This window comes from Haliotis rubra, unplaced genomic scaffold (assembly GCF_003918875.1).
Source record: "Haliotis rubra isolate DU_JTF1 unplaced genomic scaffold, ASM391887v1 Scf1071, whole genome shotgun sequence".
Classification (NCBI taxonomy): Eukaryota; Metazoa; Mollusca; class Gastropoda; order Lepetellida; family Haliotidae; genus Haliotis; species Haliotis rubra.
Genome location: NW_025764972.1, coordinates 180934 through 203993, shown reverse-complemented (window position 1 = coordinate 203993; position 23060 = coordinate 180934). Strand labels below are relative to the sequence as shown.

The window sequence follows — 23060 nt, the reverse complement described above, 5'->3', positions numbered from 1 at the left end:
GTAACATTCGAACTGACAAATCCCTCCACTGACCTATCCATCTGATGGAGAAGTATAACATACATGTCAAACCGTCTCGTCTGTAGCGTATTTAGATCAATACTTCCATGCGTGTTTTTCTTGTTCTCATCACTATTTGGTATTAATGATATCTTTCAATCAATTTCTCTTGTTCACAGCTTTTGCGCTTTTTACACAAAATCGAATCTGTTTCGTTGGACAGTGGAGACTGAAAATGATTTTGTCGCCTGTATATACCCGGGCATATAGCTATGTGGTGCAGATTGCTGTAGGTGATTCATGCAATATTTGACAAGCACGAACATGTCACAACTGTTGTGTTCTTAGTTACACCTTCAGTACACGTCAGGCGACACATGTTTCAGGTAAGACTTACAATGTATGACTCCTCTAGCATCATCATGTCTATAAGTGCCTCAGTCTGTATTTCACAGAACAGTTACATTGTTATCCGTTTCTCCCAGTTATAAACGATTGTCTTTTGTGAAGATGAATAAATGTCAGATAGACGAATATACGATAGAGTGTTGAACAGCTTGAACCTATGTAGGGCGGGACATAGACTAACGCTTAGTCTCTGAATATATATAATTTTGATTGTAACAAATAAACCCATTTAAACTGAAAAGGAGTCCCAGGGAGACCAGAGTGGGGAAATCTAGACTTGCTTCATTTTGGGCTTATCATTGCAGGGAGGGCCAGGCTGTAGGGAAAAGTATATGGTTCAGAGACTGTGAGACAGACTAGGCTGGACAGTATATGTGAGCCCAGATACCGATCTGCAATGCAGTGAGATAACGGATATATCGTCAAGTGTTGAAAAAAAACCCAGAAAAGTTATTAACTCCTTTGCTAAAACCTACATAGTTAAAACGACCTAGATTCAGGCACAATTAGTGAATATGGCAGTTGGTGATAGTGACGCCTGTTTTATGTTGATCTCTCTCAGTAAGCACTTTACTGACTGGATATCTAATCTGTAACTCTCAACATTTCTTCCTGTCGCACCGTGCTATGTCCATACCGTATACACTTCTAGTCACGTCCCAGTATTATGACGCCATTTGACTGTGTGTGTCATGCTTCTCCCCAATGCATGCTGTGCGTGGAGAGAGGAAGGCTCGTGGTGCAAAAATGGTGGTGCATTTATCATTACGTTGCCAGATGGTATTTATTCTTACCCTCACTGGCGCTCGTCATTGATAGGGTAATGGAAGGACCGGTCGGCTGGGTGTCAGTATATACGTTGTGTGAGTGAGGTGTTCGTATTGAAACTGCGACATGGTATCTGAGTCGCCTAGGACTGTAAAATCACCAGATTTGATCTATCCTGAACATTAAAATATATATTGCACAATTTGTTAGAAAAAATCGTCATGTTTTGTTATACTTCTGCAGAAAATCCTATGTAACTTTTGTTTCCAAAGTCAAAAAAGGCTTATATTGCCAGAAAGCCCATTCAATGGCGGAGGTGCATGCAAAACGGCGTTGTTCTAACTCTTCAAATAAAGTATGTATTAACTTTTTTAAAAGCATGGTACTCTCAGGCGAAAGTCAAACATTCCAACGTATTCACGGGGTATTCTTTGTTGTATACAGGGTGAAATAGTCCCAAATGACGTCATCATCGAACACGTGGCTGACCCCATTTCAAAGGGGGTGTCAGTGACCTTGTACTGAGCTGACCTTGGGATAAACAACTTGTCCCAGAGGTATTTTTAGATCAGGTGCATAGCAACCGAAAGAGAATGACATAATGGCATACGGATAGATCAACTGGTTTAATCCGGTTTGGGAATGAAAATATATAAACCCTTTTGTTTACCCTATTGTGGAATTTTCATCAAGGCATCCTTCTGATCTCGAAGAGGATCAGTTTCTGGACCCCCATGTGGTGAATGTGGTTATCCTTGACGACTTAATGTCGACAGCCAGCAAAGATCCACGCATTACAGATCTGTTTACGGAAGGAAGTCATCATCGTAATCTCTCAGTGATAGCCTTGAACCAGAATTTGTATTTCAGTAAGGATCCCACACAACGAAGAAACTGCCATTATCTGCTTCTGTTCAACAACCCTATCGATCAACAACCCATCATGACTTTGGCGAGGCAAATGTATCCAGGTAACACAGACCACTTCATGGAGCTGTTTCAAAGGGCTATCCAGAAACCATATGGCTACTTGTTGGTTGATCTAAAACCACAAACACCTCCCCATTTGCGACTTTGTCCCAATGCATTCAGTTTAAAAGGAGACCTCCAAGCTAGGACCATTCAGTCAGAGTTTCACTTTCGGCGTCAGCAGACGTGTGAAGAAAACTCCCAACCATGCCATCTTGTGATGACTGTGGACTCGTGTTTCAAGACGTGCATGATTTGCAACAACACGGAAGAAACTGGTGTCCTGTAAAGTCTTCAGTGGGTCCACCGGGAATACCCCAAGTTAAAAGGAATTGGGAGGAAGACGACAACTTCTCTCCTGCGAAGGCACCATGTACACTGTCAGATTGTGACTATTGTGGTCAAGTGTTTAGCAATAACCACAACTTACAAAGACATTTACACGATAAACAATGTCCTGAAATGGAAAATGATGATGATGATGAATAATTAAACGATGTCACACAAAACAACAGGAAAAAAAAGATGGCTGATCTCGAAGAGCAAGGTATAAGACAAATGTATTCACGTACACGTGAGCTGAATAAATACTTTTTAGATGAGAAACGACAGCTGTACATGAAAAGAGGTTTAAACGAAGACATGATTCAAGCCAAACTGAACAAATTCATCTGGAGCATGTTTAAAGAGATGTATGCCCGATTTATTACTTATCTGTACCATATGCAGTGTGGTCCAAAGACACAAGGAATACTGAAACAAGAAGTAGACACAAATAATCTGTATCATGACGTGTTTTCCAATCTGTACCAATATAAGTCTTGGGTCGAAGGCTTGACTGAAGATAATAATGCAGACATAACATCTGATGAAGAGAGTGAAGGACAGGACGATGAGGAGGGGCAATAAGACAATTCACAACAGATGTAAAGTAGACTTTTGGAAGCGCTCCTATCCCGTAGTTCTACTCGGTTGAAACGGAGCTAATAAAGAAAATGAAATCAGTTTATCTTGTTTTTGTCATGTATACCTCGTTAGGATGGGAAAAACACTTTAACTTGGTGCGCCTAGTGGCAGCAAGATGCTCCCCGGGGAGTTGAGAATGGTAATATGACTGAGATTGACATCCAAGGGAAAATTTACCAGTGCTTTGAGCATGCATGCGGGATGGACTATAGCGTTATATAAGTACCCATATAATAATAATATACACCTTTGCGTTGTCATTCATACATTTATGATTACTTTTTCATGCTAACACTATACAATTACCATAGGCGCCCGACTCTGATATATTTATAAGCATGACCTATATACATGTATATAAGATATAAGAAAGGTGTGTCAGTAAATCGAAACAAAATGGCGGCCCGGCTCAGCTCGGCTCGGTTTCGTTCTGAGGAACGCTTCCATCGCTTTGACCATTGAATAAACTGCACAATTTATACTCAGTTGACCTCTGTAAAGTACCTTGCATATCACAAACCTGATGATTTTATTCCCATTTAAAGCTTTCAATATTTTGCCGTCCATTTCGGACGAAGTCAGGACATAAGCCCGGAAGTAAACAAATCTCAGGCTACAGAATAGTAGAGCGACTCTCTAATTGGATAATATAGTTGCACGTTAAAAGAGCTGGGAATAATAGAAGACGCTATCCAATCAGAGACTCGCTTACTGACACACCTTTCTTATATCTTATATATATCAGAGTCGGGCGCCTATGGCCCTAGCTAGTGTTGATTCTAACGAGCATGTAGCGTTTTATTTATGGATGTTTTGGCTTTAAACTACACCAAGTATTGTCTTATCGTGATGGATTCATTCAATACAAAATCATACTATTTAGTTTGAGAGTAGGGCGTAATTCATGGGCTGATCATCATATTAACATAGGTTGTTTACACCCGCGAGAAATCTCCAGGCTAAATGGCGAGAGAAACTTCCCCCCCCTGCCACCGCAGTGCCCCCGCCCCTCATCCCTCCCTGATCCCCGCCACAGCATAGGCCCCCACACACGCAAATGTGGGTCACCAGATCGCGTCTCTGCTAGCACTGTGAGAGAGAGAGCGCTTTGCACGACACAATCCCATATGTTATATTTACATGGAAGTGCATATCAGTTTCATGTTTTTTTTATGGTTGATTCATTCAATACAATCACAAACATATGGTATGTGGGTATAACATCTCAATATCATCCTTGAATTTCCCCCATTGGATACACTGGGATAGTATGGAATTTGAAACAATCACAAACATATGTTGGCATTACAAGGCAGGATACAATGACAATATGGATTGGATATTCAAATATATGGTTTGTGAATACCGGTAAGTTTGAAATACATTTGAAATTATATTTAGTTGGGTTGTTTTGGTGATGGTCAATACATACTCAAACCATTTTCATGTGGCAATGAACGCTGATTGCAATTAACAAATGTGTTATAAAACCCTTGAACTGAACCCGTATAATTTCTTTTACACATATGTGTGTTAGACTAGACTAATGTTTAGTCTCTGAATATATAATTTTGATAGTAACTTATTTAAATTGAAAAGGAGTCCCGGAAGACCTGGGGGGAAATCTAGACTTCATTTAGAGCCTTAGCAGCGTTAGACCAACGATTTTTGAGTACAACTTGAGGAGGTATCATATTGCACCTTGGCTGAGTGAGACGAGGGAAGTGTGTGGAGACTACCAGTGTAATTCACCATGCCTCAACCGAGCACGCTTTGACATTTGAGATAACAGATTTTCTCTACACGCGAGGACAGTAAGAGGACAAAATGATAACCTCAACTCATTCTCAGAGGGGTTTTTATAGTTAAAATTGAAACCGGATGAAACTAGTTTGTGGTCAGTGGTCAAGTCAGTTCGATAGTTGCTCCACGCTGATTGGTCCAAAATATAGGCGTGATGTCATGGTGTGATGCTATGATGTCACGCTGGATGTGTCATCCGTTTCCAACGGGGTACGCACCCCCCACCCCAGTCACACCGGAATGAGTTCAATAGTTGCTCTATGCTGATTGGTCCAAATTAATGGCGTGATGTCATGGTGTGATGCTATGACGTGACGCCGGATCCGATTCCCACCGGTACGCGGTCATTGCCCCCTGTTAAATGAGGTCAGCCAGGTGTTCGATGATGACGTCGTTTGGGACTATTTCACCCTGTAAACAACAATTCTTTACTAGGGGGAAGGAGCCAGGTTGGCCACTGGCTCGGAAATTTGCGACGCTGCCCTCCACGTCTGTCCACGGAGGTCGGAAAGATGGTAGTGCATAGAAGGATAGTTACGACCTCCACCATGATCAAGCACTTGGTTGACTTGGTGCTCAGCTTGTGTAACGGCGCGCGACGTTGCTCATGCTATTCATCATTCGTTCTACAGAAGATGCTCGATTTACAGATGGCCATGGTGTAGCAGAACTGAAACAGATTGAATCTTGACAGGTGGCTCAAAGGCGACTTTGCTGGAAGCAAGCACAAATGTTAGTGTTGCATAGGGGTGAACGGGCGACCCTTAGAATAAAGGCGATGGTGGTGAAACGATGGCTGGCGCAGGCAAACCAGTTCGAGTCACGGCAGTGGCTCAGAGGCGACTTGGCGGTAACTGTGCATGATTTGCCGTGTCAAATCTTAGCAATTCCCTAAGGTCTGGCATGCGTGGCACCTAAACAGCGACCTGTCTAAAATTTCATCATGGGCAAAAAAATGGAAAGTCTCATTTAATCCATTAAAAACAGAATCCATACTTTTTACTAGAAAAAAATATCCGAGTTCTAAACTACCACTTTTTATGAATAATACTGTTACCTGTGAAGTCGAAAGTCATAAACATTTAGGGTTTACTCTGCAGAGCTATTGCACTTGGAGCAAACTCATTACCGATGTCACAGAAACAGTAAGCCCAATGATAACGTGCTTACGGAAATACAAATACCGTCTTAATCGTAAAACCCTTGAAATTATGTATAAACAGTATATATTACCCTTGTTTGACTATTGTGGTCACATCTGGGACAACTGCACTAAAGAGCAATCTGAATTTCTAGAAAAATTAAACCTAGATGCTATGCGAACAATATGTGGAGCGGTACGCGGAACTAGCCATAACAAATTATATGACGAAACAAATATCCAGCCTTAAAGGATGAGAAGAAATAATAATAAATTAATTTTATTCTATAAAATGGTAAATAACTTAACGCCTGGCTATCTAACCAGTCTTGTCCCTCCTTCTCTATCTGATTCAAACCAATACAACTTAAGAAATCGTAATAACATTCAAACTTTTAATTCCAGAACAAATAATTACAAAAACTCGTTTTTACCCGATGCTATTGAAGTATGGAACAACTTACCCCAACATCTTACTCAATTAGAGTCCCTGTCCAGTTTTAAAAGACGACTGAGGACTATTAATCCACCTCGTATATGTTTCAATCTACTGACTGACTGACTGACTGAGTTTGGTTTTACGCTGCTTTTAGCAATATTCCAGCAACATCACGGAGGGGGAAATGGGTTTCACACATTGTACCCATGTTTCAATCTAAACTATGGAAGCTGTTTTGCTCAAATCGTTCATTCCCGCCTGCGACTCGGCTGCAGTGACCTCAGTACTCACAAATATGAATGATACATTTTAGAAAGTCCGATATGCTCATGTGGACTAGCAAATGAGGATAGTTTTCACTTTTTTTTACTTGTCCAATATATACTGTAACTCGAAATAACATATACTTTTACCAAAAAGGATATACATTAGACTCAGTATTATTCGGAAACGTCCATGCAACTGCACCTGTAAATATGCAGATTCTTGAATCTGTTCATTTATATATCGTAAAATCAGGCAGATTTGACGCCCTTTTCTCAAGATAATGATTGTTTACTCTCAACCTATGATGTCGACATACCTCTCTTCTGTTGGACTATGGACAGCGTATACATGACTAACAGCCAAACTATGTAATTATTATTTGCTTTTGTAAGGGAGAGGTGTTCATATAAGCTTACAGCTTGTTCACCGATCCCTATTCAATTTAATTTGAATAAAAATATGTTTAAACCAGGTGTGGCATATGGGAAAGGAGAGGTCTATTGCTGTAGTGTCTACAGCTATATATGTGAGGCACCCAATTGATGGGTAGACGCGAGGGCATGACATGCTAGACGGACATTGACGTTTTCTGACGTTTGTTATGCATGTTGATGTAAAGTGTAGTATGTGTTGTTCATCACGTGTAGCAGCTCCACTGCCATTATCAACAGTACCTGAAGAAATCACAGAGATCTGATCTACCACGACGACCTTCCTACGTAGACTCGACTGCGCCTTCACAGCAATCAGACTTTGAAATCAAAGTTGTATCCTTCCAGGTTTTATGTTTCGTATTATTTACTTGTGCTGACATATTTGAATTATCTGTCCATTATGTAATTGTTTGGGTATTGAAATCGTGAGCTATGGTTATCCATGTGGGTATATGACTGTGTTGCACAAATGCTTCGTCCTTATCATGCTGGTCATACAAATGGGGAATGCAAAAATATAAGTACAAGTTAACACCGATTCTCTCTAAACTAACCACTAACCCCAAACCGATAAAACATAAAATTAACGTGAAAAGGCAGTAAGCCCTTCTCTCTCTAATCTAAAACGCTAACTCAAAACCGAAATAACATAAAATTAAAACTAAATGCATACAGCCTTCCCTGTTAAGCTAAGTCACTAACCCAATCCGCAATAACATAAATTTAAAGCTAAAAAGCATTAATACAAAGAAGGTTAAACGTAAAATAAACAATAAGAACACGAAACAAAGAACTAATAATACTATTAAAATAAAACATGGAGGTAAAGTCGGGCACGTGAAAATATAACCCTTGGCTCAAGTGATTTTCTACACTTGGCTTAAGTGATTTTCTACACTTGGTTCAAAATTCAGTCAATCGGCCGAGGCATTGGAAATATTGTTCCCAGGTGAAGGGCACATGCTTCCAATGTCTACGAACTAGACCTAGTACCTTTGCGACAAATGGGGTCTCGCTCTAAACCAAAATAAATCGCACATTGTAGTTTTCGAAACGGAGGATACCTGCGCAACTACGAAATGTGAGTTATATAAAGGATCGCAGATTAAGGTCGTGCCGTACTATAAATTTCTCGGACTGATCTTTACACCCAAAGCCGTACGGACTCGAGCAACAACATCTTTAGCTCAACAAGCCGAGAAAGTGTGTCAGGTAATTTACAAACTACATGATATGTGTATGTGTGGTGGACTGCTGATCAATGTAGCTGCATTCGACAGAATGGTTTTACCAATCTTGACATACGGAGCTGATATCTGGGATTTTCAACATGTTCAGCGCATAGAAGAAGTTCTGTTGAAATATTTCCAGAAAAGTATAAATGTACCTAAAAATGCATGAAATGCTGCCGTTCTTGGAGACTGTGGAAGAAATACTATTTTCGTCACACATGTAATGAAGTTGATCACATACTGGACCAGACTTCTTTTGATGGAAAATTGCCGACTCCCAAAACAGACCTATATGATGTTATACGGATTGGACACGTCAGTGTAAATCGTACATCATGGACTTCAAAAGTTAAACAGATTTTATTTGAATATGGATTTGGATACACCTAGCTCATGCAGGACTTCGGCTATAGGACACTCTTTCTCAAACATTGTTAAATTTAATTAAGTATGTATGTATTTCTAGCATTTAAACATACCCATCGGTACACTAATAAGGTTATTATCATGCATTGCGTATTACTATAATACTACCTAGTGAAATTTGTTTATCGTTTATATATTGAGGTATAACAAGATGTGTATATGCGGTTAATGTACGTCCTATGGGCCTGTGGCCTTTGACTTGAATGAATAAAGATATCAAACCCGAATAAAGTATTGCAATATGGTGTAATCTCATTCGTGAATTCACTTGGTGATTGTGTAAGTTTGAGTTAAAGAATTCTTCAGTAGTGCTGGGTAAAATGCGTTTTGTAGGGATCTCTTTGAACTGAAACTGCCACGAAACTGTTTAAATCTGGTGTTTTGTTATGTGATTTTATGGATAGAGTTAATTTCTGAATGCGCTTCTCTACTTCCCCTCTGTTTCTGAATATAATTAAGACCTGTTCCCCTTGTAGCTCCACATATTGCTCTAAGTGCATCGAGCTGTGCTTTTGCAAGCATTGATGCTTTGTTAACTGTACAACTATCCCATATACAACTACAATAATCAAATAATGGCAGAATTAAGGATTTATACATAACGAAGTGTTTTTCTTGATAATCGATATTTGTAACTCCTTAAACAATTTATCATTGGTGAAATTTTATCAAATAGAGAATGTATCTGTGCAGTCCAATTTGCGTCTTTTGAAACTAGGGGCCTACATGATTTTGTGCTCGGAAACTTCATTCATAGGAATATTTTGCATTAATAATCTTGGACTAGTCTCTATGGAACGTCTTTTACTAAACTGTGTACTTTCAATCTTCGAAGGATTGAATTTAACTTGCCACCGTATCGTCCATTGAGAAATCATTTCCAAATCTTTATTGAGGCGCATAGCGTCTTCAGTAGGATCTTCTATTATAACATAGAGTGAAGTGTCATCAGCAAAGAGTCTTATATTGCAATATATATTTTCAACAAGATCATTTATATAGACAAGAAATAATAATGGCCCAAACTGTACATAAAACAGCGTATATCACCCAAAGGTAATGCTGAAAATTACAATATTCTCAGTGTACATTCAGGTATCACAGTCATGTCTAAGCCCCGACAGGAGACAAAAGGCAAAAGGAAGGCAGACGTCTCAGAGGCTTCCAGGACAAGACATCGGCAGTCTGGTAAGTCCACATCTGGAACTGAGTCCAAGCCCAAGTATGAATGTGAACAATGATATCGAACGTCTGATCTCTTGTTCGTTGCATGTGTTTGTGACGGGAGCCATGTGTGAGGTATAATACGATTACATAGTCACGAGCTCTTGGTAGTATCCCATTTGATCGAGATTCATGAAGACATGTATAAGATACAGTCGGAATCAGTGGAGTTTAGTTTTACGCCACACTCAGCAATATTCAAGCTATATGGCGGCGGTCTGCAAATAATCGATTCTTGATTAGACAATCCACTGATCAACAACATAGGCATCGATCTACGAAATTGGGATACGATGACATGTGTCAACCATGTCAGCGAGCCTGACCACTCGATCCCGTTAATCGCCTCTTACGACAAGCATGGGCTACTGAAGACCAATTCTAACCCAGTTCTTCACGGCCGTTAGATTAGTAGATTTGTTTGGCAGATAATGTCAACAAAAGATAAGTTGTTCAAAATCAGGTCAGAATGATCGCCGGCAAGCACATGACAGAGTGATCGACCACTACCACATGACAGAATGATCGCTCACCACCATATGACAGAATGATCGCCCACTACCACATGACAGAAAGATCGCCCACTACCATATGACAGAATGATCGTCCACTACCACGTGACAAGATGATCACTGAGGCATTACTGATCATGTAGGATCATGTACACACCGTTGCACTGAGTGACTCAGTTCCTACCGTAGGCCTTTGCTCTTGTTCAAAGGGTTGTCTTGTGAGAATTGGTTGATATACACAGCGGTGTAATGAAGTTCGCATGTTTCTAAACAACCTTCATGCCGGGTACAGTAACGATGAATCATTTTGTCTATTTATGAGTTGACATAAATATATGTTGAATTCTACAGGCCGGAAGGAACTAGCTAGTTGTCAGTTGAATAGTACAAACAGCCTGTAGGTTTGATATACAACTATCAAACATGAAATTGTTGCATCCAAGGAAAGGCCAGTGCTTACATCACCTTAGAGGATTTGTTTTCGTAACTTTCAGGAAACCCCGGTGGCTCAGAGTGAGTATTACATACACTTATAAATGTATATATGTGTAGTGAAGAAAGGTATAACTAATGTTATGCTTCAACGTTGACGCCATTCCTTTCATGCTGGTTGGCTGGATGGGTAGACACCTGATCTGACATTCACGCAATGTGTATATGTTTCTTGTCTCAGTGCATCCAGTATACATGTTCTATCACTTTACTGTGTTCTTTATCCATGGTGTGAATATATTTTTAGCCAGTTTGTTCGAAGAATAGAATTTTCTTGACGTTGAAATATTTTCATCCAGTGTTGTTTATATCAAATTACCTAATTTTCTCTACTTTACTAAGTATGTGTCAGAGTAAAAGCAGTCGAGATCAGTCAAAAATAATGTATGGAACAGTAACATCTGTGTGGATGGGTTCATCGATTTAAAAGTGCTATTAAACTTGACGTTTCACACCTTTTCAAACTTTTAACAGTTTAGTTATTCTACTGTAGGATGTTGTCAATGTTCACAATTCGACCTGTGACAATACTTTTGTACCTGTGAATAAATGAGTTAGTAACTATATATAGTACATAGCTCATCAGTGAACGTTTATTTTTTGCCACAGAAGTGATTCCGATCTGTCAAAGGTAAGCATTTTTAAGTGAGATCTATTCCCGCCCATTTCTTGGAAATGTCAGTGAATAAATTTGAATCACATCTGTGTTAATATTATTTATATATTCCTGTGACGGCAGAGATAGAAACGTGAAATAATGTGAAGATACAGAGAACAATACAATGTTAAACCAAAAGAATGACTTCATTCAATTTCCTTTTTGTTTAGATTTTCAACGACCCAATTCATGGGACTATACGAGTGTCGGGTCTGTGTCTGAAGATAATAGACACCCCACAGTTTCAGAGGTTGAGGTATTTGACGCAACTTGGAGGAGTTTACTTTGTATTTCCGGGCGCAACACACAACAGATTTGAACACAGCATCGGGTAAATATTGTTGCAAAGGTATTGGCAAACGTTGCATCTCTATGACTCTACAATCAACACATGTTCAGGGCTCCTGACATGATGCCCACGTGCAGCGTGCTATACAAAGATATATGTTTCATTCTTTTGTCCAAATGTACAGTTTTCCAAGAAATTGTTGAGAAATCTGTGTTTCTTATACTGATAACAGAATTGTAAAATAGGTGTTACATTATAAGTTGTATGCTTTTCTCGAGGGTAATACGTTCTGATGTCTGCCTCTTTTTAGAAGTGTTAGCCGAGCCTGTAGGTGAGGGATAACACTGCTAAAAAAGAGGCGTACATCAGACCGTATTACCCGACGGAGAAGCTTACAACGTTTTTATCTTACCGCCATGTTTAATGTACAAAATATCATTTTATGTTATTGGAAGATCGCTACCGACTATATGACGTATAAACAAAATGGCGTCTGCCTCGCGACTGGATTTTTAAAATCAGTAAAACATATTCTGACAAGCTTAAAACTGCTATGAAAATGGTTAAAACTTAGATGCAACCGAAAATGAAACATAATTAAAACACAATTATCATTATTCATGACATAATTAGTATACACATGCTGGTTATGAAAAAACAAATAAACAAAATTATAAGCGTACAATCGCAAATCCAAAGTGCAATATTTTGTATTTGGGTTTACTTCCCTCGAAACGAAGCACCCGGGATACCGAACACAATCGGAGAGGGTGGGCGGGCAGTTAAGTGCAACGAAGTCTTTTATTGGCTGGTTCATTTGTCAACAGACATTATATTATAGCATGTCACGTGAACAAGTATAACACCTGCCTGTCTGTGTAATTACATAATGTGTGACAGAGACGGAACAAAGGTCCACGAGCCATAAATCAATGTGTTTTGTTATGGTGTATAGCCTGACAGGTGTTAAGTTCAAATTGCATGTGGTCAGTGATGTGTATTGCATATTGTCATTAGCAGACAGGGAGGCAGACACATAGGTGTCAATAAAACAGACATTGACTTTTGTCTGTGACAGAGGCATATCTATATCACAGTTAGAAATTCTGACAATGCTACATAATGACGTATCGAACTGGGAAAGTGATTTTGTAATCTGGTTTGGGTCTTTTGGTAGGAGGTGACAGGGTTGCAGCAATGGTTCTGTTGACTATTTGAGATGGAAAGTGGTTAAGTTCTACGAAGACTTGAGGTGTTCGATTTCATCTTGTAGTTTAGTAGAACAGATGTTCTTGGCCCTTCTGGTTAATGTGGAGATGATGCCGGTCTTAACTTTAGGTGGATGATTAGAGTTGTAGTGGATGTACTGATCCGTATGGGTGGCTAGGTTTTCTATATACAGTGTTGGTTGCAGGAAGTACGGGACACAAGGACGTCAAGGAAAGGTAGTTGCTGGTTCTGCTCGGTTTCCATGGTAAACTTGATGCGGGGATGTTGGTTGTTGAGATGGGTCAGAAGCTGAGTGGGATCTTGCTGAGGTTGGAGGATGACGAAGGTGTCATCCACTTTGCGATGTAGGTTTGGAGGGTGCAGTATCTAGTGCTTTATCTTCCAGGTCCGTCATGTAAATTTCGGTTAGGATGGGGGTAAGGGGAGCCCATGGGAAGTCCATGAATTTGTTCATAGATCTCGTCCCCCCAGGTGAAGTAAGTGGAGTTGATGCAGGCTGAGGTGAGACTGATGATGGAGTCGGTTGAGGGGCTGTTGAAGTTTATCAATTCTGTGGCTTGGAGGGCTTCTTCTCTAGGTACATTAGTAAATAGGTCCACAACATCGTAGCTGATGATGGGATCTGTATTGGAGATTCACGGATCTTGCTGCAGAAGTCTGTTGAGTCGTTGATGAAGGAGTTGGCAGATTTACCTAAAGGAGAGAGTACTTGGGTAAGGTGCTGGGGAGTATTGTAAAAACACCGTATCACGAGAGCAGACTAGTACACGAGTTTTCACAAGATTCTTAATCTAAGTAGATTACATAAATGAAAATATATAAACAGTTACATCGGTAATCTACTGCCATAACATATAAATAGCTCGCGCCTGTGAAATATCAACAAAAGTCAAATCATCAGAAAAATAGCTCACATCAAAGCCTACTCCGAGTACTCACCGCCAGCGAAGGTTTTCCGTCTTGAAATGTTGAACGCCTCATTGGTTGACACAAGCCGAGTGGAGCTAGATCCTTAACAAGGTTCTTTTATGTAACGAGTAGATTATTTACTATCTGCTGTCTGTGTATGCAACCAAGATTAGACTACTGGCCTTTTTCCGTGACCTACAAGACGACTCGCACCCCTATCGTACGCCATTATTGCCAAGAATCGTGGCAAACCAATCAAATCGCGCGTAGTAAAACTCATTTCGAAGCATGAAAATGGCGGCACCGTTGAACTTTTTGAAACCGCTAGCTATGCAAAGCACAATTAAAACATAAACTTTGAGGTAAAGGATCAGCGCAGCACAGCTGTTGAAACCACTTTTTATCCCAGTTTGGGTGATTTTTGTAAAAAGTTTGAACTCCGATTTCGCGGGGGTTTCATCGCGTTATTTTTCAACTTTATAAGTTGAATTTGCATTTTTGATAATTTGTTACTGTAAGTCCATACCAAAAGGTATCAGAATCTGCAAAGTTGTGTTTTGCGTTGAATGTAAGCTTTAATTATGTTTAAGTTGAGTGTTCAATGACGGTGTCTATGACGTGAACTCAAAAACAGCTAATCGAACGGTTTTCGAACTCCGGCGGTGCATACGTCATATTATGACGTCATACGATTGTTAGCGATACATCTTCTCGGCGGAAAGTTTGGCGGTTACCGTAGCAGCGGGTAACACTCTAGAAACTTGTTAAAGCGTCATTGACCAATGAAATTAAAGTATTTTGCAAGAAGGTATGATAATATGTCACGATGAGAGACAACTCTTGTAGGGTTAAGAATACTACACCAAGTTGCATTTATCTGCCCTGGTATAGCAAACGGCTTCCTGTGTTGACATGGCGGATTTGAGGAGAATAGAGAAGAAAGCTGGTTCTAGTATTTATTTTTATTATTTATTTAGAGAAGAATTACACTGGGCGAAAAGGAGAGGAATTCCCTCACCATTGATGAAAGATGCACAAAAAGAAACACGTTTAAACTGGCTTAGGGCTCACGAAAATCAGGATTGGGATAATGGTTTCTTTTCTGATGAATGTTCTGTCTGGCTTTTTCCGAACCGTGTGAAAATTTGGACTTTAGATACCGTGAAACCTATCTATCAATGCCCAAAACATAGCCCGAATTTCACATGTTGGGTGGGATATCATCACTTGGAGTGACGCCGTTGAGTATTTTCACTGGAAATTTGACGAAGGAACGATATGTTGGCATCTTAAATAATCACCTCCTTCCAATGGCCCGAACATTATATGAAGACAATTGGACTTCCCAGCATGAAAACAACCCAACACACTGCTAGCTACACAAAACAGTGGTTGTCGAACGAAAATGTTCAAGCTTTAGACTGGCCCAGCTGCAGCCCAGATCTTAACCCTATTGAGAATGTGTGGGGACTAATTAAGAACAGAATATAACAAAAAAGGACTTAGAAATACATGTATTGAGGAAATTAAGACAGAAGTGGTCGAATATTTGGATACGTTATCACGATTTCCCACAAACTTTGATCTGTAGTTTACCTAGGCGCATTCAGTCGTGTGTTGCAGGGCAAGGAGGTCTCACAAAGTACTGAAAAGACAGTTAGACTGTAAGAGAATCATATCTCAACATACTCATTTAAGTAAAACGTCTATAGTTTATATACATGAATTAGATATTTGCAGAAGCAACTTTCTCAATAATTTCTGGGAATACTATATTGATGTAATTTTGCTTGTTGAAACAGAACCTACTACCTGGCTAGTAAATTTGCTCGGATTCTGAGACAGAAACATCCTGAACAGTTTGAAGAAGATGATATCAAGTGCATTGAAATAGCAGGACTTTGCCACGATCTCGGTAATTTGTTTACCAGTTTTGTTTTCGAATTCACAATGCATATCGATTTCGATCATTTCAGTCGTGTCGTGTTTGAATATTAGAACATATTCCATGTTGACTGCTTCAATGAGCTGTTTTTCATATTTCTACTGACTGAAATATATAAAATTAACAAATAGTATTATGATATTAATATAAATGGTTGTATAGGGTTTAAAAATGATAGGTGTTGCGTTACGGTTTTTTCTCATATGCATATATAAGCCAGCAATGTGTACAGTGGATGTGTTTTGATTCTTTCAGGACACGGTCCGTTCTCACACGTCTTTGACAAAATGTTCATCCCTCGGATAAAACCAGACAGCCATTGGAAGGTATATACATACGTTATGTTTAGGATGTCCTTGCTGGAACGTTCTAACCCAGTATAGCCCACTATGGGTGTGTGAGTGGGGTTGCCTAATGGTTAAAGCGTCTGCTCGTCACGCTGAAGAACCAGGTTTGATTTTTCCTCATGGGTACGATAAGTGAAGCATATTTCTGGTGTCCCCCACCGTGACTGACTGACAGAGTTTGGTTTTACGCCGCTTTTAGCAATATTCCAGTAACATCACGGCGGGGGACACCAGAAAGGGGCTTAACACATTGTACCCATGTGAGGATTCGAACCCGGGGTCTTCGGCGTGACGAGCCAACGCTTTAACCACTAGGCTACCCCACCGCACACCGTGATGTTCCTGGTCTATTGCTAAACATGGCGTAGAATTATACTCACTCATTCCTTTTGATGAGTTGATAATGTGCAGTTAGCGATTCTCGAAGCTCATCAGATAAACAAAGGTCTATTTTCACTGAACGATGGGGCTCCTTTTCTCTCACTTGGTTCAGTCACATATCAACGGCATTTATTCACATATTTTACGTGCTGCAATCTCACTGGTTCGCAATTTTAAAGACATGCAAAGTGATTCATTATTTCTGAACTGTAGGCCAGAGGCCCGTGTACAAGTGAAAACGGTTACAATGGGTGAGTGATACTGTTTGCGTTTTAACAGTGCATGATGTATTAACGTAGCATGTTACATTCTGTAGAAGCTGTACATTTTCGGTTGGCATTAGCAAAGAATTTGTAAAATGTGGGATAGGACGTATACACAGATGGCATCTAAGGGCTCCTTAGATGTCCTTATTGTGGACAGATGAGAAGAACGAGAGGTTCATCTTCATTATTATCTCTTTCACACATTTTGGTCCCAGTAGCATGATATATTTTATTTATATACATAAGATCATAATAACCACATCGAAACTGCGATATACTGATACTCTTAATTTCCTTACATTTGCAACTGTTTTACAAATACTTTTCACACATAATATGTTGATTAAACAGAGAATATGGCTATGAACAATTTCCAGTTTTAATATTCCTGGTCTATCCTTAATGTACTACTAAGCAATCCTTACATTTTTGGAGCAAATACAAAAAAGCTTTAACCTCCCCAACTCCCTGTCCAATCCATGCATATCCAAGACCCAGTTGAAACAGTGTAATTTTCATTAACATAGCCCAGTTATGTATATTTCCAACATCACTGGGGCGGTGGGGTAGCCTAGTGATAAAGCGTCCGCTCGTCACGCCGAAGACCCGGGTTCGAATCCCCACATGGGCACAATGTGTGAAGCCCATTTCTGGTGTCCCCGCCTTGATATTGCTGGAATATTGTTAAAAGCGGCGTAAAACCATACTCACTCACTCACTCACTCCAACATCACTTGTATTTTCAACCAAATGAAATCGTTGTAAGGACACATTGAGATGAATTAGTTTCAACCAATATAAGATAGAATGTTTTCGTGTCAAGATATAGATTGGGTATCTTCCGCATTCACCTGCTGAAATATGCATTTAGTACTTTTATGAATATTCTTTACGAACTTAACAAGACAGATTCTTATGAATACCATGATTCCACCTGATATCCTTCCGGTACTTGATATCCTTGTTCCTGGAACAGCGAAACACACAGTGTACTCTCCTATATTTCTCCTTGGTGAAAATCCTGAGGAGATGATTTACATTGAAACTTGGAGAGAGGGGTGTGGACGGCATTTCACCCTCTCTGGTTGGAGAAAGATAGACAAGATGACTAAATACGACCCAGTGTCTACATGGAGTACATCAACAGAGCAAAAATTTAAAATGGTGAGCTTACCACTAGTGTCGTGTCTTTTGCTGCCCATTCATCACACGATAATTTCGGAGTGCAGTATTGGAACTCAAGTGGACTGGGCGGATACGATGTTACATATATCTTTTTAAAGACAAGAGTAAACTTTCACATGAAAGACATGATTTCACGTTACAATCAACAATCAAAGAGTTTTAGTTTACAATAATTACAAAAAACAAAAGTGCGTCTGCTTTTGTAAAAAAAACATGGCTGACCATTCGAAACACCTGTCAAAGCAAATCACAAAGTTGTCGGAGATTTGACAGGAAGAGTTGTTTTATAATATAAGAGTTATTATATATATCAAATATAATGATTCAACCTCTGAACATATTAAATATACTGAACATCATTGAAAACGCACCACTTATGAAAGTTAAAGTTATTAAAAGCACGTGTAAGGAATTGATATTTTTTGAGTGGATAATAACAGATGGACGACTGACAAAAACAACAACACAGAAAAGACGCTCATTCATTGAAATGTTCCACAGTCAGAAAGCATCAAACACACGTGCGGTCAAATCGAAAAGTCAATATCGCGTGTGACCGCCATTTGCATTGACTCATGCAGTTCAACGTCTCCTCATTGAGTCAATAAGCGTCCGAATAGAGTTCTTGAGGATGGCATTCCACTTCTGCAGTAGTGCAGCCTCAAGTTCCCGGATGTTTCGCATCTGTTGTCGCCGCGAAAGACTTTGACCAATTTCGTCCCACAAGTGCTCCATGGGGGATACATCTGGCGACTGTGCTGGCCAACGAATAACCTGGAAGTGTTGCTGGGCCAGATACTGCATGGAAAGTCTTGTGTGTGCCCGTGCGTTGTCCAAATGAAAAGTATGGACATCTTGATGGTGATTGAAGACAGATACGATGTGATGCTGAAGAATCTGCTCACGGCAATAAAGGGCTTTAACTCCCCCTTGACAGACATGAAGGCAGTCCTGTGATTGTAACGTATTCCACCCCAGACCATGACACTCCCACCACCAAAGATCTGTCTGAACCACACACTCATCAGCATAACGTTCACCACGTCTACGCCAAACACGTAATCGGCCGCCAACCATTACTGAAAATGCCTGCTAGCTCATTGTGTACGCTCATTACGGTGTCTGTCAGTCAGAATTGGTCCAACGTGAGGACGTCGAGCAAGGAGCCCTGTAGCGTGTAGACGGCGTCGCATGGATTCAGCGCTGATGACCCCTCACGTCAACCTTGAACTAGCGCAGCAGTCCTTGCAGTCGGCAGTGTTCAGTCACTGATATGGACAAGATCAATATGGCGATCCTGATGGAGCGTCGTAACACGTTGTTGCCAAGGTCATTGCAGGTCACGGGTGCTGCCTGTCTACTGTTGTCGGCTATGAAGCCTAACGATGGTGGAGTGGCCAAGTCCAAGTTGTCGAGCAATATCCCTGCTGCTGGTGCCAACCTGAATCATGCCTAGTGCACGTTCTCTTTCGTGAGGTGTTAACCTCTGCATCTCTGTCCTCGTTTCACAATCGTTAGTGAAGCAATGAGAATCGGTTCTCATACACCTGCTTTTAATGTCACAGTCAGTATGATTTCAAAATGAAATTCGCGCTTTTTCAAGGCGTGGCTGCATGTTGATGCATTTTGGAATTAAGAGTCATACTGTGGACAGGAATTTGTTCCTAAAGCATTTTGTTCAACTGGACATGCCCTTCGACTTCATGTTAGTTATATTCATTGATCATTGTCAAGCTGAAATCCATCTGGATGAAAATATGGACAATTTTGACTGGTGCGTTTTCAATTATATTCAGTATATAAAAATATTCATGTGCGCCATGATCGACACCACGAGGTCCGGGTTTGTCAGAGTCGATGCTAGAGGACGACCCCTTGATCCAAACTAAGAATGCAGACGGTGATAACATCGATAATGACAACTACCAATGAATATGATAACACAATGATAAAAACTAATTTTGACAAAAATATACTTCACAGATGTATACAGGAAAGTATAAATGCCAAAGGAAAGGTGGAACATATACACCTGGAACTTAATTAAGCACCCCCCGTATTTTCTGGAAGATGAGAAACAAAACTTGCTGTAACTCTCTCACTATTCCAAAGATAGTGGAACCTTAGCCATTGTGAAACATACGATCTATTGGCAAATGAACAACAAGACAATGATTCCAATTCGTGTTGTTTTAATAGCGTAACCAATGTGATTTGGTCACTATTGATATTTGATGAAAATAGTCACTGAACAAGTATGGTCGTAGCATTGTCAATGGCTGACTATTAAAATAAATGATGCACAAGGAATGTCACATGCTAACATCTGATGGGTCTGGCATCAGAATCGGGTGTATCCCCCACGTGCTTGGATGACAGCTTGAATCCTTCTCCTCATGCTACTGGTAAACCTTCTGATACGATCAAGTGGCAATTGCCGCCATTCTTCATGCAAAGCAGCTTCCAGCTGTGCAAGATTCTGGAGAGGGGGTTCTCTCAACCTCACACGGCGTCCAAGAAAGTCCAGATGTGCTCCAAAGGCTTCAAATCGGGGCTCATTGCTGGCCAAGGTAATGTCATGACAGCCTCATTCTGGAGATTTGCGGTCACAGCACGTGAACGATGCGGCCTGGCTTTGTCGTCCATGAATATCGGGTCAGTAGCCAACGGGTGGTTGTCAAAGTGAGGCACGACAACTGGATGGAGAATATCCCGGATGTACTGCTGACCATTATGATTTCCTCGGACAGTCACCATTTGAAGTTTACAGTCGTGTGAAAGACAACCCCAGATCATAACCGATCCTCCACCGTAAGGAACAGTAGGGTGGATATTCCTGGGCACGTAAGCAGTGTTTTTATGCCTCCACACTCTCATTCGACCATCTGTATCGTGGAGGAGGAACCTGCTCTCATCTGACCAGTGGACCCTCCTCCATGTCCTCAGGTTCCACTGCCGACAGGCCATACACCACTCCAGACGTAGTCTCTTATGGAGATCAGACAGAGCAGGACGTTTGATGACTCTTCTGGACCTCATACCAAGTGCCCTAAGGCGATTTTTGACGGTTCTGGTGGATAATTGTCTGTAGGGTAACCACAGGCGCTTCAAAACCGAACTTGTGGCAAAAGGTTCTCGCCTTACCAGACGTGCCAGGCTGCGATCATCACCGGCCGTTGTCTTCCTTGGTTGTCCTGGCCTTGGACGATCTCTCACATCTGTCATCTGATGTTTTCGGACAAGTCGGCTGATGACCGAGTGACTTTAGCCCAGTTGTCGTCCAATAGCTTTGAAGGACATGCCGGTTGCATGCATGCCGACAATTTGCCACCCTAGTGCTTCTTAAATTCTTCTTCTCGCCATTTCAGTATTCATTAATGGAGACAGTAAAAATTTGTCTGCTTTTATACCCATAAATTGCTTGTCAGAGAAACTGAATTTTGGGAAAGGTGTGGGTTGCATGCTTCACGTGAACAAGGGATGCGTTGTGGCGAGTGCAAAGGAACTGAAACACCTTTTTAGACTACTAGAGATGTGTTGTAATACAGAGATATCATTCATGTTTACCGATGGTTAACAGTTGCTCTACTATCATGAAATATATCAGGGGGTGCTTAATTAAGTTCCAGGTGTGTATTATCCCCTGTAAACCTAACATTATTCTTTGCATTATTTTTCTTTTCGGAACGCAAATCAGATGGTTCAGGATACAGTCATCTACTTTTAAGTGTGATCAAGGGTAGCAGACAGCGTTACTGCATGCGACATGATTACAAACACCTATGGACCTTGCTAAACTCAGGGCCTTTTTGAAATAAAACTAATTGACAGTTTCCGTGTTTTTCCTTCCCTGTCTGACGTTTTACAAGCCTTGATAAAAAACCTGTTGATCCTTTCTTGTAACCATGTTCTCTTTTATCAGTGCTACGTCGTGTGACAAAAATAAAAACAAAATACAAGCTGCAACCATGTATAATCTTTATATATTAATGCACAACAACATTTTAACTTAGTAAAGCGATTGGATGGAGGGGACAGCGTTTTTTCACACACGGGTTGATTCAAAACAGATTATTCTTAACAGTTTCGGCAACAGTATCTTTTCTTTTTCTTGAAGCATGTCTTTCATATGATTATGAGTAATAAACAGAAAAACATGCGAGGTACGAGTGATTACGGAAAATATGTCACTTGTGAAATTATGTTCAAAAAATCTACATGGACAATACAGAAGAATTCTCAGTTACTTTACTTTACTTCAATCATTTCAGCATGAGGATGCGTCAGTGAAGATGCTGGAACACTTACTTGAAGAAAATAAGGGCGTGAAGAAAGCCTTTGACGAGTTTGACAAAGATGGATCTCGTCTCGAACTGATCCAGGACATCATTTTAGGTGGAAAACCAACAGTTAAGTAATGTGCCTACAGTATGAGAGCTAGAAATAGGAATGCTCATTTGTTATCATTTTTATGTATCGGTCTATCTGACAAATGTAAAAACAATAACATAGTGGGAGAATATGACACAAACCATGCTGACATTGTTTAAATACAAGGACAATCCTTGTGGGATGTTTCTGTTCCATTCCCGGACCTTACAGACCGTAAGCAATCTTACTTGTTGTTACACTGCCTTGGGTTCGGCATCTAGGGGATAAAACTAGGATTAAGTTTGTAGTCAGTGAACCTTTTTGTGGGCTTGTCCTATCTTGAATTTTGAACTGGACATCAAACCCACCCTACAATGTACTTTGTAAAACACGATTGC

General features: G+C 40.3%; 1 protein-coding gene across 1 annotated transcript; it reads left to right on the top strand.

The window, feature by feature from the left end:
- The first annotated feature begins 291 nt into the window (after nucleotides 1-291).
- LOC124280057 (deoxynucleoside triphosphate triphosphohydrolase SAMHD1-like) lies at nucleotides 292-22709 on the top strand. Its single transcript, XM_046715939.1, has 8 exons — nucleotides 292-386; nucleotides 9949-10041; nucleotides 11084-11102; nucleotides 11691-11712; nucleotides 11910-12070; nucleotides 15970-16082; nucleotides 16368-16438; nucleotides 22563-22709. Exons 2-8 carry the CDS (start codon nucleotides 9960-9962, stop codon nucleotides 22707-22709), a joined length of 615 nt encoding a protein of 204 aa, XP_046571895.1. The 5' UTR covers nucleotides 292-386; nucleotides 9949-9959.
- Nucleotides 22710-23060: the final 351 nt, after the last annotated feature.

Excerpts from the sequence above, each read along its gene's own strand:
- LOC124280057 (XM_046715939.1), top strand. The coding sequence starts at position 9,960 with ATGTCTAAGCCCCGACAGGAGACAAAAGGCAAAAGGAAGGCAGACGTC. Across the intron at positions 12,071-15,969 it reads AGATTTGAACACAGCATCGG|AACCTACTACCTGGCTAGTA; the intron begins GTAAATATTGTT and ends TTGTTGAAACAG. Across the intron at positions 16,439-22,562 it reads AACCAGACAGCCATTGGAAG|CATGAGGATGCGTCAGTGAA; the intron begins GTATATACATAC and ends CAATCATTTCAG.